This window comes from Pelophylax lessonae (assembly GCF_965119305.1).
Source record: "Pelophylax lessonae genome assembly, chromosome: 4".
NCBI classification, from domain to species: Eukaryota; Metazoa; Chordata; class Amphibia; order Anura; family Ranidae; genus Pelophylax; species Pelophylax lessonae.
In genome coordinates this window covers 671,984,842-672,012,320 of record NC_138771.1, presented here as the reverse complement: position 1 = coordinate 672,012,320, position 27,479 = coordinate 671,984,842, and the positions used below count along the sequence as shown (strand labels likewise).

General features: G+C 45.7%; 1 protein-coding gene across 1 annotated transcript in view; it reads left to right on the top strand.

Moving 5' to 3' along the window:
* Positions 1 to 9,051: 9,051 nt before the first annotated feature.
* Positions 9,052 to 27,479, top strand: part of LOC309555114 (asialoglycoprotein receptor 1-like) — a 44,655-nt gene continuing 26,227 nt past the window's right edge. Inside the window, exons 1-5 of the mRNA XM_082256947.1 lie at positions 9,052 to 9,200; positions 14,195 to 14,308; positions 23,758 to 23,853; positions 23,941 to 23,997; positions 24,169 to 24,240. Of these exons, the coding sequence (XP_082113073.1) occupies positions 14,203 to 14,308; positions 23,758 to 23,853; positions 23,941 to 23,997; positions 24,169 to 24,240 (331 nt within the window). The 5' untranslated portion in view covers positions 9,052 to 9,200; positions 14,195 to 14,202. The remainder of the gene's footprint in view (positions 9,201 to 14,194; positions 14,309 to 23,757; positions 23,854 to 23,940; positions 23,998 to 24,168; positions 24,241 to 27,479) is intronic.

The window sequence follows — 27,479 nt, the reverse complement described above, 5'->3', positions numbered from 1 at the left end:
TCGCTGTACAACCACACTGGACTCAGCCTTTCGTGTTACCCCAGTTATCCTGAGTTCTATATGTGTGGTTTGTGTTGGGGGAGTGAGGGGGCTCTTTCACTTGGGACTGTAATATTTCTGAACAGTGTCCCTCAGGAAATAAAGATATATTGCAGATTGCTAGGATATTGCATAAAGTGTTTTCATAGACCCGTACTAGTGGGGTGGGGGTTTGTTATTGTTGAATACCTGCATTCCATTGTTCTATTGTTCCTGTCTGCCTTGAGTAAGCTTATTATGGGATGTGTATGTTTGTGTGTATTGGTTCTAAGAGGGAGGGGTTGTCAGAGTATATATCTCTTTGTGCATGTGTTTTAATAAACAGTTTGATTCTGGTTTGACTCCAAAACTTGTACTGTCGAGTTCTTGGGGTAATTATAGCCAGATTCACGGATCCTGTGTTCCAGAGCTTAGGAAGCAGGTTCTTGGCGGAGATACCCAGTTGGGGGTGTCTGGATTCCGTCACACAAGTGTGTCTTGCCTACAGTCAAGCATGGTGGTGAGAGCATCATGGTCTGGAGCTGCATGAGTGCTGCTGGCAATAGGGAGCTACAGTTCATTGAGGGAACCATGAATGGAATGCCAACATGTACTGTGACATACTGAAGCAGAGCATGATCCCCTCCCTTTGGAGACTGGGCTTAGGCAGTATTCCAACATGATAATGATCCCAAACACACCTCCAAGATGACCACTGCCTTGCTAAAGAAGCTGAGGGTGAAGGTGATGGACTGGCCAAGCATGTCTCCAGACCTAAACCTTATTGAGCATTTGTGGGGCATCCTCAAACAGAAGGTGGAGGAGCGCAAGGTCTCTAACATCCACCAGCTACGTGATGTCATCATGGAGGAGGGGAAGAGGATTCCAGTGGCAACCTGTGAAGCTCTGGTGAACTCCATGCCCAAGAGGGTTAAGGCAATGCTGGAAAATAATGGTGGCCACACAAACTTTTGACACTTTGGGCCAATTTTTGACATTTTCACCTATGGGTGTACTCACTTTTGTTGCCAGTAGTTTAGACATTAATGGCTGTGTGTTGAGGTATTTTGAGGGGAAAGCAAATTTACACTGTTATACAATAATATATATATATAGGGACCATGTGGGCCCAATTAATTATTGACCTTGCCTTCAGACTAAAACTGGGAAAGGGTGGGGGAGGAGAAAGAAAAGGAAGGCTCTGCTTGGAAGCATTGGGACTATATTTTCTATACCTTGGGCAGTAGTGGATTTAATTCAGGTCCACTATTATCACAATGCTTCACTAAGCATTTATTGCGTGTAACAGGGAACAGTATTTTATATGTGGTGGACATGTCCAAAATCTAGCACTGCAGAATTAGAATACATGGTAATAAATTATGTGACTAATATTATTATCCGCAAAATTGCTGGCACGGCCTTATTGTAAAGCTTTTTTTTTTTACCACAGATATCTGTCGCAAGACCTCGGAAATCCTCCAGGATAAACACTGACACAACCAAAAACAGAATCTCCTGAATAATACTCCGTGAAAAATTGGCACACGTAATATAGGATAAGCAAAAGGTCATTCGAGAACCTGAAAACACGTAATATGCACTGCTATCTATCCCACCTTTCATCTGTCTTTCTCTACCTTCCAATATTCTCAGGGAACAGTAGGTTTATAGAAACCTAGAAAAATCCCTGTTGAAACTATAATGTAAGAGGTCGTCACCCAGACAAGTGTTCTTCTCAGTCATGTGACACATTAATTACTTGTCTCCAAGTGTAGGACGCTGTGCAAATTTAGTTTTTGTCTCCATCTGCAGTCAAGGGAGCAGTGATTGTTTGTTAAGGGTTTCACAGGCAGGGAGTTTAATTGCTTCCCCTTGTCTCTGGAAGAAGCTTCCAGAACTTAGGGAGGAAGATTAAAAAAAAACAGCCCCAATATTTATTGTTCCCTAGCCAATCCCTAGAGAGGCATGTCCAGAAGGTGGCTGGAGAAGTGATAAATAGTTTGCAGCCCTGGGGAAAGAGTTATTTCCCCAGCAAGGAGGGTTCCAAAGCATCTAAAGCTGTTGACCTAAGAGGCAGCCTGTGGACTGAGTTGTTGTTCTTTGAGATCTCAGCTGTGGCAAAGCTGGGGACTTGGAATGATCTGGAGTTGGCTGTGGGACTTCGCCACAAGGGATCTGGTCTGTAGGGATGATCGAACGGTTCGGGTCGACCATCGGTTCGGCCCGAACATTGGGTGTTCGAGGTTCGGCCGAATTTAGAACTTTTTGCCCAAAAAGTTCAGAATTCGGCAACCAGAACCGACCAAAATACAATGGTTCAGGAAATGGGCTTTAAAAGCCTGTGATTGGACCAGAACCATTAGCAAAAGCCAATTGAGGGGGCAGGAGAATGCTAGGAATGTGATTGGAGTGACTAGGGGGTCCATAGTCCAATCATTAGTGAATACACCCCCCAGTATATAAGATAGCCCCGCCAAATTCCTAGCATTGTTATACTGGACATGGAAGAGAGTGTAAGCAGTTCTGTTAATTTTACTTTAAAAGTGTCATTTAGCATTTATTAGTGTGAGGAAAGGGATATCTAGTGTAGTTAGAGTGCTCCTTTACACTTTAGTTAGCTTCAAAAATTTAGTTTCTGTAGGGAAAGTATGAAGTGTCAGGGTGACCGTAATGTAGTGTAGGGTTAACTGACTGCTATGGCAGGGTGACCGACTGACCAAACCCTTCCATACCAGGGTGACCGTAGTGTAGTGTAGGGTGAACTGACAGTGACTGCTATGGCAGGGTGACAAAACCCTTCCATATCAGGGTGACCGCTATAGAGAAAAGCTAGTTTCTCTTGTGTCACTTTCGCTGCAGGGATATGGCAGGCATTTTTGGCTGCAGGCGTTGCTAGTGCTTTTTTGAGCACATGTTTGGAGTCAGATATGACATCTGAACATGTGTATAGGGGGTATATATACACACCCATGTCTGTATATATACACCTAGGCATATATAGGTGTGAAAGGAGCAGAAAAAACTACTTGCGCTAATGAAATAATTAACACCCATATATTTCTGCTCCTATCACACCTATATATGTCTAGGTGTGTATATACATATAAGTATGTGTGTATATATACCCATATACACAAGTTCAGATGTTTTGTCTGCCTCCAAAGAACCCAAAAAATGCCCAAAAAACGCTAGCGTCAAAAAAAAAAAAAAAAAACGCCCAGGTGTTTTGTTGCAGGCATTTTTTTGGGGGTTTTTGGAGGCAGGCAAAACATCTGAACTTGTGTATACAGTACCACTATACACAAGTTCAGATGTTTTTCCTGACTCCAAATAACCCAAAAAAATGCCCAAAAAAAAAAACGCTTGCTATTAAACCGGCAAGGTGTGAAAAGCGAGAAGCCATATTCCAGATCTATAATTGCACTAATACAAACGATCTTTTTTTATGGTTCTGGACATACTACAGAGCTGAAACTTCACAGGTACACTTTTTAGTCCCCCCAGATACTAAATCCAAAGACATTTTTTAAATTTTTTTATTTTTTTTTTATTTTTTCAATAATTGGCTCTCTATCAAAAATCTATCAAAAATGACAATTTTTAAGAACTTTTTTTTGTGTGATTTTGTGTCTGGGGGGTCTAAAAGGTGTACCTGTGAAGTTTCAGCTCTGTAGCATGTCCAGAACCCCCCAAAAAAATCATATAAGTGTAAAAGTGGGGTCCCACCATCCCCGCTCTACTGAAAAATTATCTTTTTTTATGGTTCTGGACACGCTACAGAGCTGAAACTTCACAGGTACACTTTTTAGACTCCCCAGATACTAAATCCAAAATCAAAAAATATCTTTTTTTTTTTTGTTTTTTAATTTTTTCAATAATTGGCTTTTTTATCAAAAATGACAATTTTTAAGAACTTTTTTTGTGTGATTAATAGTCCCTGGGGCATGATCCATAACCCTAGGCACTTTTTAGGGGAATTTATTGGGTTTTAGGGCTTTAAATTGGTGTTTTTTGATTACTGAAGTTCGGGTCCATTGATTTCAATGGGGTTCTGAAATCCGGGCCGAACTTTCGGGTAGTTCCAATGTTCTGGCCGAACCGAACTTTTCAAAAGTTCGATCATCCCTAGTCTGTAGAAGGATAATATCTCTCACTGGGCTGTGTCCAGAGGAAGCTGGAAGGTGTGCAGCTGTCCTTGGGACTTGTGCGTAATGTATAAGTGTCAGAAGTAGCTTGGACTCTCACAGCGGCAAGTTCCCCGGCATGGCGGCGTCTCCCGAGTCCTCACTCAGTCCTCCTGGCTCCCGCTTCCTCCCCAGCCAATATCATGGGGTTTGCCTTTCGGCCAATCGGGAAGCGCGTATTAGACCCGCTTCCTGATTGGCCAAGAGGAGGATCCGTGTGACAATAGCGAATTTTCATTCGCTATTGTCATACTACTGGGTGGGCTCGGGACGCACTGCTCTGCGCCCCGGGCCCACTGTTTTTTTTAGCCTGTGAGAGCCTCTGGCTCTAATCACATGGCTAAAAAAAAAAAAAAAATGTCCCATTGAACTCCATGCGTCCGGCGCCCCGCATGTAGATTAGGGGGCCGAACGCATGGATAGGGGGGCGGCGCCCCTCCGCCCCCGACACACCGGCCACAACTGGACTCTCATGGGGTCTCAAAGTTCTGGAAATTCCCTATCTTCACCAGAGTCCTGGAGTGGGAGCCTAGAGAGAAATATGTCCTCCTGTTACTATGCAAGCATTTTGGATTATCCAATGCCCTAACCCCTCTCCTGTTTATAGTTCTTCATGCAATAAATACCAAAAAGACATTCCCTACACTAAGTTAGGGGAGACAGTGTGTATGGATTAGTGCTTGTGGGGGATGGACAGCCTTTGTACTATTTAGGATGGACCAGCTATCACCAGCAGCCACCAAAGGGGTGAGTGCTACGCAAAGATGACACAACACCAAGAATGCAAATGTTTATAACCTTTCTTTTATTAAAACAATAAAATATTGACACATAAATGATTTGGTCAAGTTCTTTTAAATGGTCAAGGTTCTGCTTAGTTTGAGGATAAAATCAGGGGTCAGGAAGGGGTGGATGGTTAAGTATACAGGTCAAATAAAGGTTAACGATTAAGTCTAGAAGTAAAGTTAAGGTTAAAGGTTAGGTCACGGGATTAGGTTGAGGCTACCTGCAAGGTCTAGGGTGAGATCAAAGTTAATGGTTAGGTCTAGGTGACATGGGTAAGTATAGGATTCAGGCTGAAGTTAATTGTTAGGTCTGGAGTCAAGTTGGGGTTGAGGTTAAAGTCATTATAAAGGCTTGGTTTTTTTATTTCAAATAATAAACAAACCATACTTACCTGCTCTGTGTAATAGTTTTGCACAGATCAGCCCTGATCCTCCTCTTCTCGGGTCCCCCGCATCTGCTTCTGGCCCTTCCTCCTTGCCGAGTGCCACCAGAGCAAGTTGCTTACTCGAGGTGGGGGGGACAACACTCATATGTGCTCGCTTCTGAGCGGCCTCTGTGTGTCTACGGGACACACACAGCTTGGCTCGGTCCCTGCCCCTACTCCCTCCTCACTGGCTGTGATTGACAATGGCTCCTGCTACTGTGTATCAGCCAATGAGGAGAGAGAGTCATGGGAGAGCCACTCTTCTTGTGCACATTGCTGGATCGAGGTGGGGCTAAGGTAAGCATCGGGGGGACTTCACACTGAAGGTTTTTTACCTTCATGCAAAGAATGATGAAAAACAAAACTTCAGCCTTTAGTTTAATGGTTAGGTTTAATAGTTTATTTTAATGGTTAGGACTTGTTTTCAGGTTGAGGTTAATGGTTATGTTTAAGGTTCAGGTTAAAGTAATTGGTAAGACCTAGGGCTCAAATAGAGGTCAATGGTTAGCTTTAGGGTTGAGGTTAATAGTTTGGTCTAGGAGTAAGGTAGAGGTTAATAGTAAGGTTTATGAATCAGATCAAAGTTAATGGTTGGGTCTTGTTCAGATTGAGGTTAATGATTAGGTTTAGGGTTCAGGTTGAGGTTAATTGTTTGGTCTAGTGTTTAGGTTGAGACTGAGGGTTAGGTTTAGGGTTCAAGTTGAGGTCAATAGTTTGGTTTAGTGTTCAGGTTGAGTTTAATTATTAGGCCTTGAGGTTATTGGTTAAGTTTAGGGTTCGGGTTGAGGGTTACATTTAGGATTCAGGTAAGGTTAATGGCTAGGTTTAGCGTTTGGGGCTGATGTTAATGGCTGGGCTTTAGATGGAGGTTAGTCATTAGGTTTAGGGGTCAGGGTGAGGTTAATTGTTAGGCCTTAAGCTTAATGGTTAGGTATAGGGTTCAGGCTGAAGTAATGGCTAGATCTAGTGTTTAAGTTGAGGGTTACATTTAGGGTTCAGATTGAGGTTAATGGCTAGGTTTAGAGTTCAGGCTGATGGTAATGACTGAGTTTCAGATGGAGGTTAGTCATTAGTTTTAAGGGTCAGGTTTAGGGTAGCTGTTAGGTCTAGTAGTCAAGTTTTGGTTAAGGGCTACATTGAGAGGTTCAGGTTAGGGGGAAGAGTTAGATTCTGAGGTTAGGTTAAAGGAATAGGTCTAGCGGTCAGACTGAATTTAAGAATTAGGTTTAGGGGGCAGAGTGTGGTTACAGTATTAGGTTTTGGGGTTGGTTATGCTCTCTGAAGTTTAATTCTCACCAACGTTTCTTCCAGTCGCGTCACAAGTGCCAGCATCCAGGAATTGTGCCCCACACCTCCCACCATCATGCAGAGTGGTGCAGAGGTGAGCAGTGCAAGAAGGGTGCAGAATTGAGCAGTGTAAGAAGAGTGTAAAGCTGAGAAGTGCATAAGTGGTCCAAGAGGGTGCAGAGGTGAGAGGTGCAAGAGTGGTGCAGAATAGAGAGGTGTAATAGGGGTGCAGAGGTGAGTGGTACAAGTAGGGTGCAGAATAGAGCAGTGTAATAGGGGTGCAGAGGTGAGTGGTACAAGAGGGGGTGCAGAATTGAGCAGTGAAAAAGGGTCGCAAAGCCGACAGGTGTGTGAGTGGTCCAAGAGGGTGCAGAGGAAGAGAAGCTGTGTATTTATTCTCAAATAACTTGATATACAGTATGTTGGTTACATGCAATTTATATGCTATGGTGCTCGTGTTGAATTTGGTAAATGTACTGCACATTTTTAAAAAGTGTTTAAAAAAAAAAAGAGGGTGCAGAGGTGAGTGGTGCGAGAAGGGTGCAGAACTGAGTGGGGTAAGAGAGGTGCAAATCTGATATTTGAGGTAAGTGGTGCAAGAGGGGTACATAATTTAGCGCTGTAAGAGGTGTACAGAGGTGAGTGGTGCAAGAGAGGTGCAGAGGTGAGTGGTGCAAGAGGAGTGCAGAGGTGTGGGGTGCAAGAGGAGTGTAGAATTGATTACTGTAAGAGGGGTGCAAAGCCGAGAGGTGATGAAGAGGTGAGAGGTGCAAAAGTGGTGCAGAATTTAGCACTGTAAGAGGGGTGCAAAGTTCATACGGTAGGTGCAGATGTGAGTGGTGCAAGAGAGGTGCAGAGGTGAGTGGTGCAAGAGGAGCGCAGAGGAGTGCAAGAGGAGTGTAGAATTGAGTATTGTAAGAGGGGTGTGTGACGGTGTTCACCGTCACTGGAATTTAAGAACAGATGGGTGATGGTTTGGATTGCTTCATATTTGTCAGCCAGGTCTCCATGTAGAAATATTGAGATTTGTTCCCATTTGCCATGAGGTCTCTGACCAGGAAGTACAACTCCTAATATGGTCATTCCAGGAAGTTCAATGAGGAGACTGACTGTCTAACAATTTTTCTTTTGTCTGAGGTGGCTTTCCATTCACCTATTGTCGAGTGTGCTAATGACCTCACCTGTTGACTGCTAAGCGATGTATTGACACTCAGAGTAATGTGTATTGGGGGCTCGTTATGGAACCATTGTTCTGTGTCTGGATATTGTGTACATTGATGGTCCCCTGGGGGCTTCTGTCTCATTACACATAACAGTCCTTCTACTCAAGCTATCTGACCAATCCCTGCTGACTCATTTTCGAGTCCTCATTTGCATGGCTAAGGAGGACCTGAAGGAGAATGGCATGTACTGTGCAATTGACCAATAGGAAAGCGGTTGTTGGGAGCAGGATGTTCCAAATTCTGTATAAAAGTGTGCTGTGTTCTTCCAATAAATTGTCTTCCTGTTTGAACTTACATACAGCCTGCTTGGTGTTTTGTTCTAATGGATTCCGGACGGCACATAGCTGTAGTCCGGATCCCGGAGCTTTGGTTGACCGAACCATCAGACGTTGCGATCTGCAAGCTGACTCACTAGAAACAGAGGAGTGTCTGGAGAGCGGAAGCGAGCGAGCAAGGGTCTCGTTACAGGGTGCAAACCCGAGAGGTGGTGCAGAGGTGAGTGGCGCACATGGGGTACAGAATTTAGTGCTGTAAGAGGGGTGCAAAGTTCACTGGTGCAGAGGTGAGTGGTGCAAGAGAAGTGCAGAGGTGAGTGGCACAAGAGGAGTGCAGAGGTGAGGGGTGCAAGAGGAGTGTAGAATTAAGCACTGTAAGAGGAGTGCAAAGTCGAGAGGTGATGCAGAGGTGAGTGGCGAAAGAGGGGTGATGGAGGAAAAGAGGTGCGCAGTGGAGAACAGGTGCAGATGAGAGCTTTGGACAAAGGGTGAAGAGGTGGACACTGGTGATTTGGGGGGATTTTCCTGGAAAAGTGTAGAGGTCAGGTGTACACAATATATATTTATATGCTAACAGTAACTATATACTCCTGAACCCTGACCTATATGCTCTATGCACCTGACCTCTGCACTTTACATACTAATAGTAATGATATACTCATGAGCAAAGTGTTCATTGTCTTAATAGTTGGCGTATCTTCTATGAGGAAATCTTCAAATGAAACAATAACTGGCTTGAATTGCTCATATTAATTATTTTATTGATTTAAATAAATCTTCCCCCATCCTGATCCTCACAACGGATCTAATGATAAATTGCAGCTTTCCTACTAGTGAAAGTGATGATGAAATGTCTCTCTGGATGAGGAAGGAGGGAGGAGGGAGGGTGATGGCTCACTTTATGAGACGAGCCCGGGACAGACACCAGGAATAAGAGGACCCCAGCAACGTACTATAATATCTCCAACTCCGAGGACTCCACACCACTGCAGGACACAAGGTGAGGAAGACAATCTGTCACACACTTTACAATCTGATTGTAAAATTTCACTGCAATCTCTTTTCAATTTAAATATATTACAAGACATCAACACATTCACAATTGTATGGTGTATCTAAACCCAAGAAGAATAGTTTAATACAGCCATTCTTAACCTGGGTTCAATGGAAGCCTAGGGTTCCTCCAGAGGTTGCTGGTGGTTCCTTGAGTTGTAGTTGATGCAACCCCCCCCCCCCCACCCCTTCCCCGTGTGGTGGTGCCTGCTTAGTTCCAGGCCCAACACTTCTTCACAGAGTCAGTTACATGACAATAATAATCTTTTTATGTGTCTGTACACTGACCACCAATGTAAGGGACATCATTCCCACTGATCACCAATGTATAGAGCATTCTTCCCACTGACCTCCAATGTAAGGGACATTCTTCACAATGACCTCCAATGTAATGAGCATTCTTCCCACTGACCACCAATGTAAGGGACATTTTTCCCACTGACCACCAATGTAAGGGGCATTCCTCCCACTGACGTGCAATATAAGGGACATTCTTCCTATTGACCGGTAATTTAAGGGACATTCTTCCCACTGACCACCAATGTAAGGAACATTCTTCCCACTGACCACCAGTGTATAGAGCATTCTTCCCACTGACCTCCAATGTAAGGGACATTCTTCCCACTGACCTCCAATGTAAGGGACATTCTTCCCACTGACCATCAATGTAAGGGACATTCTTCCCACTGACCTCCAATGTAAGAGACATTCTTCCCACTGACCATCAATGTAAGGGACATTCTTCTCACTGACCACCAATGTAAGGAGCATTCTTCCCACTGACCACCAATGTAAGGAGCATTCTTCCCACTGACCACCAATGTAAGGATCATTCTTCCCACTGACCACCAATGTAAGGGGCATTCTTCCCACTGACCACCAATGTAAGGGCCATTCTTCCCACTGACCTCCAATGTAAGGGCCATTCTTCCCACTGACCATCATTGTATGGAGCATTCCTCCCACTGACCACCAATGTAAGGGACATTCTACTCACTGACCACCAATGTAAGGAGCATTCTTCCCACTGACCTCCAATGTAAGGGACATTCTTCCCACTGATCACAAATGTAAGGAGTATTCTTCCCACTGATCACCAATGTAAGGGGCATTCTTCCCACTGATCACCAATATAAGGGGCATTCTTCCCACTGATCACCAATATAAGGAACATTCTTTCCACTGACCTCCAATGTAAGGAGCATTTACCCCACTGACCCCCAATGTAAGGAGCATTTATCTTACTGACCACCAATGTAATAGAGCATTCTTCCCACTGACCACCAATGTAATAGAGCATTCTTCACACCGACCACCATTGTAATGGGGCATTCTTCCATATGGCCACCAATGTATAAGGCATCTTTCTCCTGAACCCCAATGAATAGGTTTAAGCAGAGTTTCTTTAAGACCAATAAATTATGTTATTGGTTCCCTCTGGGGTTATTACCTCCCTTCCCAAGGCAAAACTAGAACATATTCCCTGCTACAGTAAAGCTTTCCTCATCTAGTACAGCTCTGCACTCTAACTACAGCTCTTCCTCCATTACAGCTCTTCACCAGTACAGCTCTTCCTTCAATACAGCTATTCCCCCAGTACAGCTCTGCCCCCTCAGTACAGCTCTTCCTACACTACAGCTCTGCCCCCTCAGTACAGCTCTTCCCCCTCAGTACAGCTCTTCCCCCTCAGTACAGCTCTGCCCCCAGTACAGCTCTGCCCCCTCAGTACAGCTCTGCCCCCTCAGTACAGCTCTGCCCCCTCAGTACAGCTCTTCCCCCTCAGTACAGCTCTGCCCCCTCAGTACAGCTCTTCCTACACTACAGCTCTTCCCCCTCAGAACAGCTCTGCCCCCTCAGTACAGCTCTTCCCCCTCAGTACAGCTCTCCCCCAGTACAGCTCTGCCCCCTCAGTACAGCTCTGCCCCCTCAGTACAGCTCTGCCCCCTCAGTACAGCTCTTCCCCCTCAGTACAGCTCTGCCCCCAGTACAGCTCTGCCCCCTCAGTACAGCTCTTCCTACACTACAGCTCTCCCCCCTCAGTACAGCTCTGCCCCCAGTACAGCTCTGCCCCCTCAGTACAGCTCTTCCTACACTACAGCTCTCCCCCCCTCAGTACAGCTCTGCCCCCTCAGTACAGCTCTTCCCCCAGTTCAGCTCTTCCCCCTCAGTACAGCTATTCCCCTCAGTACAACTCTTCCCCCAGTACAGCTCTGCCCCCTTAGTACAGCTCCCCCCCTCACTACAGCTCTTTCCTTAATACAGCTCCTTATCCAGTACAGCTCTTCCCCCAGTGCAGCTCTGCCCCTCAGTACAGCTCTGCCCCTCAGTACAACTCTCCTTCTCATCCCTAGTACTGTTCCTTCCCCTCAGTACAGCTTTTCTTCCATTACAGCTCTTCCCCCTCAGTACAGCTCTTCCTACACTACAGCTCTGCCCCCTCAGTACAGCTCTTCCTTCAGTACAGCTCTTCCCCCAGTACAGCTCTGCCCCCTCAGTACAGCTCTTCCTTCAGTACAGCTCTTCCCCCAGTACAGCTCTTCCTTCAGTACAGCTCTTTCTCCAGTACAGTTCTGCTCCCTCAGTACAGCTCTTCCTTCAGTACAGCTCTTCCCCCTCAGTACAGATCACCTTCCAGTACAACCATCCACCCAACTACATCCCCTCGCCCTCAGTAAAGCTTTCCTCACTCAGTACAGCTCTGCACTCTCACTACAGCTCTTCCCCCAGTACAGCTCTTCCAACAGTACAGCTCTTCCCCCAGTACAGCTCTGCCCCTACAGTACAGCTCTTCCTTCAGTACAGACTTCCCCCTCAGTACAGGCTGTTCTTCCTCCAGTACAGCTCTGCCCCCTCAGTACAGCTCTCCCCCAGTACAACTCTGCCCCCTCAGTACAGCTCTTTCTCGAGTACAGCTCTGCCCTCAGTACAGTTCTTTCTCCAGTACAGCTCTTCCCCCCCCCCCAGTACAGCTCCTCCCTTAGTACAGCTATGCCCCTCAGTACAGCTCTTCCTCAAGTACAGCTCTGCCCCCTCAGTACAGCTCTTTGCCAAGTACAGCTCTCCCCCTTCAGTACAACTCTCCCTCTCATCCCCAGTACAGCCCTGTCCCCTCAGCACAGATCTCCTTCCAGTGCAGCCACTCACCCAACCACCCCCCTGCCTTTAGTACAGCTCTGCACTCTCACTACAGCTCTTCCACACAATACAACTCTTTTGCTTTAGTACAGTACAGCTCTTCCCCCTCAATACAGGTTTTCCCTCCTCTACAGCTCTGACATTTCAGTACACCCCCCCCCATTGTAGCTCTCCCTTCCCCCTCAGGACAGCTATACCCCCTCAGTGCAGCTCTCCCCCCTTAGTACAACTTCTCTTACTATCCCCAGTACAGCTCTGCTCCCTCAGCACAGTTCTACCTCCTGGTGCAGTTCTCCCCAGTACAGCTCTCCCCCCTCAGTACAACTTTTCTTCCTATCTCCAGTACAGCTCTGCTCCTTCAGTACACCTCTTCTTTCCATTCCCAGTACAGCTCTCCCCCTCAGTACAACTCTTCTTAGCATCCCCACTACAGCTCTCCTCCCCAGTACAACTCTTCCTCTCTTTCCCAGTACAGCTCTGCCTCCTCAGTACAACTCTTCCTCCCATCCCCAGTACAGCTCTGCCCCCTCAGTACAACTCTTCCTCCCATCCCCAGTACAGCTCTGCCCCCTCAGTACAACTCTTCCTCCCATCCCCACTACAGCTCTCCTCCTCAGTACAACTCTTCCTCCCATCCCCACTACAGCTCTCCTCCTCAGTACAACTCTTCCTCCCATCCCCATACAGCTCTGCCTCCTCAGTATAACTCTTCCTCCCATCCCCACTACAGCTCTCCTCCTCAGTACAACTCTTCCTCCCATCCCCATACAGCTCTGCCTCCTCAGTATAACTCTTCCTCCCATCCCCACTACAGCTCTCCTCCTCAGTACAACTCTTCCTTCCATCCCCAGTACAGCTCTGCCTCCTCAGTACAACTCTTCCTCCCATCCCCAGTACAGCTCTGCCTCCTCAATACAACTCTTCCTCCCATTCCCACTACAGCTCTCCTCCTCAGTACAACTCTTCCTCCCATCCCCAGTACAGCTATGCCTCCTCAGTACAACTCTTCCTCCCATCCCCGGTACAGCTCTCCTCCTCAGTACAACTCTTCCTCTCTTTCCCAGTACAGCTCTGCCTCCTCAGTACAACTCTTCTTACCATCCCCAGTACAGCTCTCCCCCTCAGTACAACTCTTCCTCCCATCCCCAGTACAGCTTTGCCCCCTCAGTACAACTCTGCACCCATAGTACTGCTTCACCCCAAGGACAGCTCTACCCCCTCGATATAGCTTCCCCCAGCACAGCTCTAGAATGGCGCCTTGATGCACTTTGCATTGGGAACTGTGATTGGTGCATTGCGGTCTGTTGGAAGACCATGTTAAATGTGATGATGCAAACACAACAAAGTTAATAAGAGGTATGTGTGACATTGTACAGATGTTTGATAGTTTCCTTATACTGACAGGGTGGCTGCTGTTGTTGTCTGGTAATTGGTCCTTCAACAATAAGACAAGATTTATAGAGCCCCAGTGGAAATTCATTGGGCTCTTGCTTAAGGAACCCCAACGTTTAGAACCCAACTAACATTTCAGCACATGTTGCTTTAGGACAGCCCATTAATTTTTCATAATTGGCCAATGCACTGCACCTCAGCCAAACACCAATATGCTTCATTTGTACCAATGCGGTGGTGTGCTGAAGTGCAGTGCTCTGCTCGCTTTTGTATTAGTGAGTTGGGGGTTAAATAAATGACACTGCAGCACACAGCCATACATACATTGCAATAATGTTGCCATAAAGTGTAGATCTGAGTGGATCCTAAATCTTTATTGTAATTCATTGTAATTCTCTCTCATTTACCTATCAGGAGTCATCATGACCAGGTGGATCCCTCAACCCTCCTCCCCCCTGATCTGCTTCTTGTCATCTCTCTGCACCGGGCTCCTCTTCATCATCATCATCCTCCTCGTCACCATCACACGTGAGTCCATGCTTGCTGCCTCTCCACACAAACACCACATTCACATTCTATCCATTTGTAAACTACACCCTTTCTACATAGCTTGTAGGTGGGAAGGTGCAGTGTGGTTCGGTGGCAATAAGTCACACAGGTGCAGTATAAAACTTGTATTGAAGAAACACAGCAACAGAACACAAAAAAAACCCTGTGAGAACCCTGCCAACCGGGTGCAATCATGGTTTCCAGTAACATGACAAAGACAGATTTCAGTCAGACTGACAACATCTGCTGAGAAGGGTAGAATGCAGCCTGGCCATCTCATGCACATTCAGGAAAGTATCCAGAAGATTTGCATCCCTATGCTTTCCCTTCTCATCAGAAACCTTTTACTATCACTAGAGCTGTCCCTAGCAAATAGGGTATCTTTCCTTATGCTACCCACTCACATAAAAGAGTGCCAAACCAGGAAACCAGGGCCTTAAATAGGCTCTACCTGACCCAAGATGGCTGCCAGAATCATATGGGGCAACAGCATTTAACTTGATTGTTTCTCTAGTGAGCCAAGGAAACCATAGAGGAACCCTGTTCCTCATAATTTCCTCTCCTGCTGCAGAACCGCTACGGCTGAGCGCCATCTGCAGTGGAGGAAAGAGACTGCACCTGCCTGCAAGCTGCTAGAGAGGGTATTGTATTCACTAAACCATTGGGAGAGGGGAACGACAAAGCACAATCACTGAGCAGGAAGCACGGCCTGCATATATAATGAAGTAAATGGCTGCTCCCTATGTATCTTATTTGATGTGGATTCCATTATCAATGTGGGTGGACACATATTAGGGAGATGAAGGAGGAGTTTTTGTTGCCACAGTTCAGGCATTGGGCTGAAAGTGTGTGAATAAGGTGAGTTAATGGCCTGGTTATCTATGTCTCATTTGTGGTGACATTGAAGGGAAGTTCCATCATCCAAGGCTCTCCTCTGACCTATAGACCTGCAGTATGGAGGAAAACAGTTTTCATTGCCCCAAAAATTTCTGCAAAGATTGAAAGAGTTCTGCGAATTTCTGTATTTTGATGAAAATTATTGGACCCAAGGGGGTAGGTGAAAGTATGGTGATTGTTGGTGGTTTTTAACAGTGAAATTGACTTTAAAAGAGGAAGTAAGGATGTGATAACCTATAGTGATGTCGCGAACCTAAAATTCGCCGTTCGCGAACGGCGAACGGGAGCATCGGCAAATGTTCGCGAACCGGCGAACCGCCATAGACTTTAATAGGCAGGCTAATTTTAAAACCCACAGGGACTCTTTCTGGCCACAATAGTAATGGAAAAGTTGTTTCAAGGGGACTAACGCCTGGACTGTGGCATGCCGGAGAGGGATCACACAAAAAAAAGTTCTTAAAAATTGTAATTTTTTGATAGAGAGCCAATTATTGGAAAAATTAAAAGAAAAAAGAAAAATAAAAAATTTCTTTGGATTTAGCATCTGGGGGGGGTCTAAAAAGTGTACCTGTGAAGTTTCAGCTCTGTAGCATGTCCGGAACCAGAAAAAAATACGAATTAGGGTTAGGGTTAGGCTTAGGGCTAGGGTTAGGGTTAGGGTTATTTTTATGGCTAGGCTTAGAGGGTTAGGGTTATGGTTAGAGGGTTAGGGTTATGGTTAGAGGGTTAGGGTTAGGTTTAGTGTTAGGGGCTAGGGTTAGGGTTACGGTGAGATACTTAGGGTTAGAGTTAGTAGCCCTACCCCTACCCCTCTAACTCTAACCCTCTAACCCTAAGCACTAAAAATAACCCTAACCTTAGCCCTGACCCTAACCCTAGCCCTAACCCTAACCCTAACCCTAACCCTAATTCTATTTTTTTTCTGGTTCTGGACATGCTACAGAGCGGAAACTTCACAGGTGCACTTTTTAGACCCCCCAGACAATAAATCCAAAGAATTTTTTTTTTTTTTTTAAGTTTTTTTTTTTTTTTTAAGTTTTCCAATAATTGGCTCTCTATCAAAAATGACAATTTTTAAGAACTTTTTTGTGTGTGATTTAGTGTCTAGGGGGTCTAAAAAGTGTACCTGTGAATTTTCAGCTCTGTAGCATGTCCAGAACCAGAAAAAAAAGATAATTTTTCAGTAGAGCAGGGATGGTGGGAACCCCTTTTACACCTATATGAATTTTTTTTTCTGGTTCTGGACATGCTACATATATATATATATATTAAAAAAATACTCAAATACCAGCCCTCAAAGGGGCTTTTGGGGACAATAGATATATATATATATATATCCAAAAAAAACCTCAAATACCAGCCCTATGAAGGGCTTTTTGGGGTGCTGTCCTTACAGCAGAAGTGTACCAAGAACACTGGCTAACAAGACCGGGAACACTGACTAACTGTCCCCAGCTATAACAGCAGCAGCAGCACTTTCCCTGCTCTCAGTAACACAGAAATGATCTAAGATGGATGCTGCCCTTGCTTATTTATAGGAGGTGGGAGGGTGTGGGAGGGAGGTATGCTGATTGGCCTGGAATGTGTCTGCTGACTGTGATGTTCAGGGTCAAAGTTTGCCTCAATGATGATGTATAGGAGGCGGACCGAACATCACATATGTTCGCCCGCAGCGGCGAACGCGAACATGCGAAGTTCGCCGGGAACTGTTCTGTACATCTCTAATAACCTATAGAGAACATCTAGAAATGTTAATAGTGTCTAAGTAGTCCCCTAAGAAATGTATCTTCTGCCTTTATTTCCTCCTCCATGCCTAGGCACTCCTTTTTTTTATACACCTCATAGCTATATACAGTATCTCAAAAAAATTAGTACACCCCTCACATTTTTGTAAATATTTTATTCTATCTTTTCATGTGACAACACTGAAGAAATGACACTTTGCTACAATGTAAAGTAGTGAGTGTACAGCTTGTATAACAGTGTAAATTTACTGTCCCCTCAAAATAACTCAACACACAGCCATTAATGTCTAAACCACTGGCAACAAAAGTGAGTACACCCCTAAGTGGAAATGTCTAAATTGGGCCCAATGTGTCAATATTTTGTGTGGCCACCATTATTTTCCAGCACTGCCTTAACCCTCTTGGGCATGGAGTTCACCAGAGCTTCACAGGTTGCCACTGGAGTCCTCTTCCGCTCCTCCATGACGTTATCACGGAGCTGGTGAATGTTTAAAACCTTGCGCTCCTCCACCTTTTGTTTGAGGATGCCCCACAGATGATCAATAGGGTTTAGGTCTGGAGACATGCTTGGCCCGTCCATCACCTTTACCCTCAGCTTCTTTAGCAAGGCAGTGGTCGTCTTGGAGGTGTGTTTGGGGTAGTTATCATGTTGGAATACTGTCCTGCGGCCCAGTCTCCGAAGGGAATGAATCATGCTCCGCTTCACTATGTCACAGTACATGTTGGCATTCATGGTTCCCTCAATGAACTGTAGCTCCCCAGTGCCAGCAGCACTCATGCAGCCCCAGACCATGACACTCCCACCACCATGCTTGACTGTAGGCAAGACACACTTGTCTTTGTACTCCTCACCTTGTTGCCACCACACACCATCTTAACCAAATAAGTTTATCTTGGACTCATCAGACCACAGGATCCATGTCCTTAGTCTGCTTGTCTTCAGCAAACTGTTTGCAGGCTTTCTTGTGCATCATCTTTAGAAGAGGCTTCCTTCTGGGATGACAGCCAAGCAGACCAATTTGATGCAGTGTGCGGCGTATGGTCTGAGCACTGACAGGCTGACCCCCCACCCCTTCAACCTCTGCAGCAATGCTGGCAGCACTCATATGTCTATTTCCCAAAAACAACCTCTGGATATGACGCTGAGCTCTCAACTTCTTTGGTCGACCATTGCGAGGCCTGTTCTGAGTGGAACCTCTCCTGTTAAACTGCTGTATGGTTTTGGCCACCATGCTGCAGCTCAGTTTCAGGGTCTTGGCAATCTTCTTATAGCCTAGGCCATCTTTATGTAGAGCAACAATTCTTTTTTTCAGATCCTCACTCAGAGAGTTCTTTGCCATGAGGTGCCATGTTGAACTTCCAGTGACCAGTATGAGCGAGTGAGAGCGATAACACCAAATTTAAAACACCTGTTCCATATTCACACCTGAGACCTTGTAACACTAACGAGTCACATGACACGGGAGAGGAAAAATGGCTAATTGGGTCCAATTTGAACACTATCACTTAGGGGTGTACTCACTTTTGTTGTCAGCGGTTTAGACATTAATGGCTGTGTGTTGAGTTATTTTGAGGGGACAGCAAATTTACACTGTTATACAAGCTGTACACTCACTACTTTACATTGTAGCAAAGTGTCATTTCTTCAGTGTCGTCACATCAAGAGATATAATAACATATTTACAAAAATGTGAGGGGTGTACTCATTTTTGTGAGATGGCTGTATCTGCAGTATGAGAATATCTAAAACACTACTGCCACTGACTTGCCAGTCTCACCCGATTTGCAGGGAGATTTGGTGATGTAATTACTGTGCTGTTCACTGTTCTCCTTGCTGGAGAGAAAGCTATACATGAGGACCAGCAGTGCAAGGATCTCCCTGCTCATGCTTCACCTATTCTGTAATTCTGTGCTTCAGCCATCTCTATCATTACCCCACCAGCCATCGGTTCACTACTCATTTGTGGGGGACAACTCTGTCATGAGGAAGCAAAGCCCTGCTCCTCGGCCAATGTGGCGGCCTAAACACCCTGTGCCAAACAAGAGATGGTAAGACAAAAATTAGGAAAAGATCAGCTGCAGAGAGACCCCAGGCAATACTGGTGACTAGTTTTTTTTTACCTGCCTGCCCTGTTTAGGTTACCCTTAACCACTTAAGCTCCGGAAGATTTTACCCCCTTCCTGACCAGGGGGTATTTTGCGATTCGGCACTGCGTGACTTTAACGGACAATTGCGCGGTCGTGCGACGCTGTATCTAAACGAATTTGGCATCCTTTTTTCCCACAAACAGAGCTTTCTTTTGGTGGTATTTGATCACCTGTGTGATTTTTTGATCATGCGCTATAAACAAAAAAAGAGCGTAATTTTGCAAAAATAGCAATATTTTTCAAATTTTTTTTATATGAAATTCCCCCCAAAAAATGCAAAAATCAAAATTTTTTAACATTTTCGGCCAATTTGTTTGATGCTTCATATGTTTGGTAAAAAAAATCGCAAAAAGCGTATTTTGATTGGTTTGCGCAAAAGTTATCGCGTTTACTAACAAAGGGAAAGATTTTTGTCATTTTTGTTGTTTTTTTTTTAACGCGTAATGGCGGTGATCTGCGATTTTTTTTGCGGTACTGCGACATTGCGGCGGACAGATCAGACCCTTGACTGACATTTTTGACACTTTTGGGGTTACCAGTGACATTTCAACAGTAATCAGTGCCATACATATGCACTGTTACTGTAAAATTACACTGGCAGTGAAGGGGTTAACTTTTTTTGAGAGGGAGGGGCTATTTGTGTCCCTAGGGGCGTGATTCTAACTGTGATTGGCTGTGGCTTGAGATGTATGAACAGTGATCAACGGTTCTACATAGTAGAACCGTATGATCTTCATTCATTCATTCATACACCGGGGAGAATGACAGGCGGCTTGTTTACACAAGCCGCCTGACTTTCTCCCTCTCCCCCGACGATCAAGGGGTGACCGGCGGACATTGGGTCCGCCGGTCACACGCGCGGGGGGGGGGTCCGTGGCCACGCGGGAGTGGGAGCGCGCCTCCTGCGGCGTGCGCTCGCTCCCTAGACCCTCACAGGCTAGCGACGTAGTCCTACATCACTTTGCCTGTGAAGGGCTGACCGCCGTCGTAGATAGTCGTGCGGCGGTCGGCAAGTTAAATGGCTCTCAGAGTTAAAAAAGCTAATTTCACTGATCCTGGCCCCATTCTTGAGCTAACTTTTGTGGGACTGCTTCTGTACTGCCCTACATGGTCACTGTAGGTTTTGCTGCATCCATTTCATACTGGCACATTGGTACAAATGTCCTTATTTTGGAAAGCGTCTGTAAAGATGTGATCCACCTTGGTGAATTCTCATTTAGCAGCAAGCGCTGGATCTATCTAGTAATCTATTTCTTACCAAGTCCATTTAAGCATTATCAAAGTCACCAAGCCCTCATGAAGGAGCACTGTGTTTCCCTCAAAAAATGCATTGGTTGTTTTATAGGTAGCACCCTCCTAGTTCATAGTAGGCTGCTAGGTAAATTTAGTTGGGTCTTCTGTAGAGGGGCAGGGGTTGGTTGCTTGTGGCTGTTTAGTGTCTTACAGGCTGCTGTTCTGCTACTCCCCCTGTCTTGTAGGGAGTTTTGAAAGTATAGTGGGAGGGAGAGCAGGATAGGGAGCCTAAATATTTATTTGACTCCGGCCAATCCCTGTGGAGGTGTACCCAGAAGGTGGCGGAAGAACCAATAAATATTTTGAGGACTGGCAACAGGGTGCAGAGTTACAGGGGAGGAGACTCCCTTGCTGGGGGCTCTGCCCCTGGGGCAGAGTGAGAGGAAGCTGTGAAGCCCTTTTTAAAGACACTGAGGTCCCAGCTAGGCTTAGCTGGGGGGGGGGGGGGGGGGGCTACTGAAGAGAGAGAGAGAAAGAGCCTGGATCAGAGTCTGAGTAGAGCCAAGAGAGTTGGTGTGAAGAAGCTCAATCCCCCTGGGACTGAGTGAGTGCTTGATACTGCTTTACAGAAGTGAAGTGACTGTAGGGTGATTTATCTTACAAGCCAGTGCAGTGTAGCAAGGTGCTCTTCAAGACAGACAGGAGTTGTACTAGTCAGACAAAAGAGAATGCAGTGCAGCCTGAGGTTGTGCAATACAGCCTGAATATGTGTACGTAGCAGCCGGAAGCCTAGCAGTCCTCAAGCTCTACAGTTCGGGGTATCCCATGCTCTCCATCTCTATCCAAGTTCCTGTTCCCAATAAAAACCCTAGATTGATTCTTGAGCCAAAGGAATCTAGCACTACTCCCAAGGGAACTGCTAAAGACAGGTTCCCCAGGGTTACCATTAGCAACAGTAGAACATTCAGACATGTTTCCGAGTGATTTTATCTCAGACAAGGACCAGTCCAGTATCTTTTGTTTTTTATGTTTTATTAGGAACTTGGATAGGAGAAGGGATGAGTGGGATACTCCAACAGAACTAAACTATGCACAATAAGCAGGGACCATCTGATAAATGATGTTTAACGCTGAGTTGAGCTAGTCACAGCTGGGCCGCTTAATTTGCTTTGCCTTTTTACTGTGTAAGAGTCCTCTAGCTTCCTAAAGCACTCTTTTCCTGAGGTAGCTGTCCTCTAAAGTAGACTGTACAGCTGAGCAACTTCAGGGCCCTTCCTGGCGCCCACTTTATCCCTAATCTTCAGGGCTTAACAACTTGGCACCCCCTTTACTGTTACACTCTGGGTTGACTGGCTCCTTGATCCCTTTGACCTCTCTGGAGTGGTCCGCTCTCTTAGGCAGACCCCTGGGCAGACCCTTGAGTACTCAAGACACTGTTTTTTCCTAAAGTCCTCTGCAGCTCCACTCGGTCAGCACACTGGATCCTGTCAGCTCAGCTCAACCCCTGGTGCCTAGGCTGACTGCCTGGACCACCTTCCTCAGCAACAGGAGGAGAGACAGCCGTCACCCTCCTCCCGACACCCTGTCACATTCTCCCTCCAGATTTATTCCCAATCTCAGGATGCATTGCAACAATGCCAACCCACTGAGATGGTCATAAACCCTGGTGTGCCATTGACTAGGTTTCCTCCACTGTCCAACAAGGCCCCTCATTGGACATAGTGGGGAGACTCCCCAGACTCAACAGAACACACCCAGAAACATGTGACAGGCTACCTGACAGATCAGACCCTCCTGATAAGCAGAACAGGGTCACATATGTGTTTTACGTAGGAGGGTGCTAGAGGAAGAATGCAGAAAATTCTGTGTGCCTGGCTGTACATGCTGGAAGAATACTGAAATTTCCAGCAGCTCCTGCGGGGGTAGCGTTACATATGTGATCTTTGTATGAACAATTAAAACAACTTTGGACAAATCCTATAATTTTACATAAGTCTCCATGAGCACGGCAAATCATCGAATGATTATGGCTTCTCCATTCTTCTGGGTGAATAAGTGTTGAAATGCCAGAACCTCTTGGATAGACGGCACTCTGCTTTAGAATCTCAGCCTTGGGGAAGGCCACACAGCCTGTGACAATAAAGGTATGTAGGGCAGGTGCAGTCTATTTTCTCCACTGTGGCCGGTGCTCAATACAAGTCATACCACAGCCTGGAGAGGAAGTCAAGGGGAAACATAGTTTCTCTGTGGTTTCCTGGGTCAATGGAGTAGTGCTCCAGTTGGTTATGCTACATCCATGTGACCCTTGGTAGCCATCTTGGGTCAGCAGGGTCTATATAAGTCAATGCCCGCTGGTTTTGGCGCACATTTTGTGAGTGGCTAGTGTAGATAGAGAGACCCTGCTTGTTATAAAAGTAACTAGTGGTAGGGAAAGATTCCAGACGAGAAGGGACAGACTAGGAACTTGCTAACCTGCAAAGGAGCCACCCTACTTGGGACCAGACTGGCCAGGCCACATTTCACCCTCTGAAACAGACGCTGTCGGCACCTCTCCTCAGCCACATCCTTGACTGCATTGAACTGAAAGTTATTTCCCTAAGTGGCGCTTCCCGCTGTGGTGTTTGTAATGTTGGCATTCTGCTCAATACAAGTTTCAAGTTTTACTGCAACCCAGGGCTTTTTTTCTCAGAGAATAGGTTGAGGAACTCTTTTTTAAGTCACCCTTCGCCTCTGCCCCTTACCCACCTCCAAGAACCATTCCTTGGTTCCACCCCTTACCCACCTCCCAATACCGCCCCTTTTAGAGAATATAGACCCAAGTAAGACCCTAAGAATTTGTTAATGATAACAAAAAAGACAGTAAAATAGATCTAGCGACAATGGACACTCCAACGACAATAGATCCACCCCAGCAACAATAGACTCCAAACAGCCAACATTAATAGACCCTCCAGCAGCCAGAAACAAATACCCCTCCCTCAACAGTACATCCCTGCCAGCAACAATTGACCCCCTGCAACATAAGATTCACCCCCAGCAAAAATAGATCCCTTCCAGCAACAATAGACCCCCCCCTGCAAAAATAGATCCCTACCAGCAACAATAGACCCCCCCCTGCCAAAATCGATCCCTTCCAGCAACAAAAGGTTCCTCAGTAGCCAGCCAGCATCAATAGACCCCTTCCTCTACAGTACCTCCCTCCCAGCAACAACTGACCCCCAGCAACATACATTACATACATACATTCAGTTCTGGAGGTGCCGGAACTGCATTCCCCCGCGTTCCCGCTGAAAAAAAGCCCTGCTGCAAACAAACTCTGTGTGTTCGCTGTCACCACACCACGTGGCACCTCTGCACAGATAGACAGGGGTGACTAATGTGAAATATTGACTTTGTCTCTGTCAGGTCAAGGGGTGGATCAGACAGAGCACATCATGGAGGTGAAGCTGAGAAATCTGAGCCTAGGGGTGCAATCAAGAGTGAAGGGACTGTCCGAGCATGGTAAGATGGACCTTCAAGTGGTGATGGGGGTGACATTGAGTAACGGAGGTCTGCTCTACTCACCAACTGAATTTTCTCTTCTACTAGACTCCTTGATGTTGGAAAAACTGAAGGCCATGGAAATATTTGTGAAGGACCTCAGAAGTGAGTTGGTGGTGGGGGTTGTTGTAAAGAGGGGTTATGTACAGAGTGGGGAGCTATGATCCCTCAAAGCATTTAGGATAAATCCCATGTGCTGGGTGTGTGGCTCACAGGAATGTATAAAACCGAGAAAAATCTATTCATAACCTGATCTTGGTGTTTCTTTTTATGCAGAATCTGAGATGATGAGTAAAGTGGCGGAAATTGAGTCTTCCATGAAACATATTTTATCTGATGAAATAGCAGGTAATTACAGACTCCAATAATATATGGGGAACCTATAATGGGGCTTGTGCAAAACCTCCAACTGTCCCTATACCAACATGTCCTGATTACTGGACCTACGCCGATGGTGATCAGTTCCTGGGAATGGGTGCTAGAACAGAACGAATGTCAGGAAGATTTTCGGGATCTCTGGGATCTATCAGTAATGCTCTGACGTGTAAGGAGCAGTGGAAAACTATTTTATAGGAACGCCACCTGCTGTTTAATTAGAATTTCTTAACCTACGTGCCAAAAACCTTGAACCAAACTGTATATGCTCATGGGCGTCCGCAGAACTTTTTTCAGGGGGGGGCATCATTTTAAGGTCACCCATGCCCCTTTTAAACAATGTCATGAAGGGGAGGGGCTTAGTCATTATACTTATTATGAGTATTTATTTTTGAAGAGCAAACAGCAGCATTTATTTTTAACCACTTACCGCATACTAACGTAGATCTACGTCAGTAAACTTTGCGGTAGTGTACCGGGATGATGCCTCTAGCTAGAGGCATCATCCCAGTACCGTGGTTTGAAGCAGACGGTCGGCTTTCCGTCGGTACCGACCGATGCAGCTCGGGAGCCGCTCGATCGGTACCCGGGGGGGCGGGAGGGGACGCCCCCCCTCCCGCCACCTTCCGTGGCTTTGCTCGGGGCTCCCGTCCCACCGGGAGCCCCAAGCACCCAGCCGGCACGTCCGCCGGCTGGATGGAGTCCCGATGAATGCCGGAAATGTCTTCGATCGGGGCTCCGATGACGTAACCCGGAGGCGGCGTCCATGACGTCACGTCCGGGTTACTGTGCTGCAAAAGGCGGCAAATTTGAAAAACGGCTGTATGCAAAAATGCCGTTTTTGGCGTTTTGCATACAGGGAAGTGTAGTGGAGGGGTTTGGGGTCTTTTAGACCCTCGATTCCTCCATAAAGTGTACCTGTCACTACATATTGCTGTCACAAGGGATGTTTACATTGCTTGTGACAGCAATAAAAGTGATCAGGTTTTTTTTTTTTTTTAAACTTTAATAAAGTTAAAAAAATAAATAAAATAAATGGGAAAAAGAATAAAAATTTAGCCGCCCCCGTCACCATTAGCTCGCGCACACAAAAAAAAACGTATACAGAAGTCGAGCCGCGAATGAAATTGCTGTTCAAACCACACATGTGAGTTATCGCCGCGATCGCCAGAGCGTGGGCAATAATTTAAAAAAAAGAGCTACACTCTAACTCTAAACTGGTAACCGTTAAATAAATTTAAAGCGTCGCAGATTGAGATCTCTATTGACCGTAGTTTGTCGCCATCCCACGGGGGGGCGCAATTTTAAACCATAACATGTTGGGTATCTATTTACTCGGCGTGACATGTTCTTTCACAATATACAAAAAAAATGGGCTAACTTTACTATTTAGTATTTTTTAAATGCAGTGAAATGTGATTTTTCAAAATTTTTTCAAAAAAATGGCGCTTTAAAGACCGCTGCGCAAATACCGTGTGATAAAAAATATTGCAATGACCGACATTTTATTTTCCAGAGTCTTTGCTAAAAAAATATATATAATGTTTGGGGGTTCTAAGTAGTTTTCTAGGAAAAAATACTGGTTTTAACGCGTGAACAAAAAGTGTCCGAAATTGGGCTGGGGCTTAAGTGGTTAAAGCATTTGCTAACCTAAAAAAAAAAAAAATATTGATCATGTGATACAGCACAGTGCTTTGCTGTGTAATTTGGCCCCTTCTATCACCTAAAATACCTGGCTGATCCTGCCTGGCTGTGTCCTCCCTTCTGTAAACTGACCACAGTATACCATGGCTGCTGAGCCCTGACACCGTGGTCAGTTTACGTGCCTCCGTCATCCGTAGCCCTCCTGTCCTCCTCTGTCCTCTCTCCCCCATCCCTCCCTGCCAGTCTGCTCCTGTGTCAGTGCCCCTCCCCTCCTGCTGCTATAGTTTTATTTGAAGTTTCATATCCTGTCTACAGTCTATTTATTAATCCTGTGTGCCCCGTGTCTGTGTTTTATAAAAATAAGCCATTCTTTACAAGTTTTTAGAGTGCCACTCGCCGCTCACGTGACTCGTCGCCTCTCTCCTCCTCTCCCCCTCCCCTCCTCCTCCCCTCCAGACTGACACCAGTGAGGAATCCTTGGCCCTGCAGGCAGCTGTCAGACGGGGAGAGGAAAGACCTGACGGGTCACGTGAGCAGCGCTCGGCCCTTTGAAAACTGGCAAAAAAAGGCACATACACAGGCACACAGGATTATTAAACAGACCAGACAGGATGGTATAAAGTGGCTTAACAACCACTTGAAAAGGGAAGTTGAGATTCCAGAGGGGGGCATTTGCCCCCCCCCCCTTGCCCCTACCTGCGGATGCCCATGTATATGCTTAACCCTTCCGCGGCCAGAGCAGATTTTGCATTTTGGACAAAAACCAGAGAAAATTCCCAGCTCAACTCACCAACCAATCTTTTTACCAACCGAATTAACCTGTCCAACAATATGCGTTAAAAACAGGGGTTTAGTTAGCACACATTTGCAAATGCATGTGTAAGCTGCAGGGCCGCTTCATGGCACCCTGTATTACCTACAGCCCTAACCCTTCTAAATTTATGAGAGTCTCCACAGTGGAAGCACATGCCCCTGTTTTTAACACATACTGTTGGACAGGTTAATTTGGTTGATAAGCAGATTGGTTGGTGGGTTGAGCGGGGAATTTTCTCTGGTTTTGTGTTTTATGCGTTTGCCCTTCCATGTGCTCCTTGCTGTGAAGGCCAGTTATAGATGGGGGCAGGGGTCATTTCTTTGTTACCATTTTTTACTTTTTTTTTTTTTTTTTTTTGCACACATGAATAAAAAATCTTTTTAGGCCTGAAGAGTACATAAAACCTCAAAATCATGATATATTTTCTGAAAGACGACACCCCAGAGAATAAAATAGTGGTAGTTAAAATTTTTTATGTCACACAATATTACTGCAAAGGTCTAGGATCCTCAAAATTTCAGTAAAAAATACACTTACAAGAAATTATTAGAGCCCATTCACACTAGCGCGACTTGTTAGGCAACTTGTGTTGCCCCAGGTAGCTTGACATAACAAAAGCAATGTTAATCAATCAGTGCTGTCTTAATTGGCACTACTGAAGTTGCTCCGACTTCAGAAAAGGGTCCTGTACTACTTTGAGGCGACTTGTGATCCGACTGTCCCATATACTTCAATGGGAGTCGCCTCCTTATCT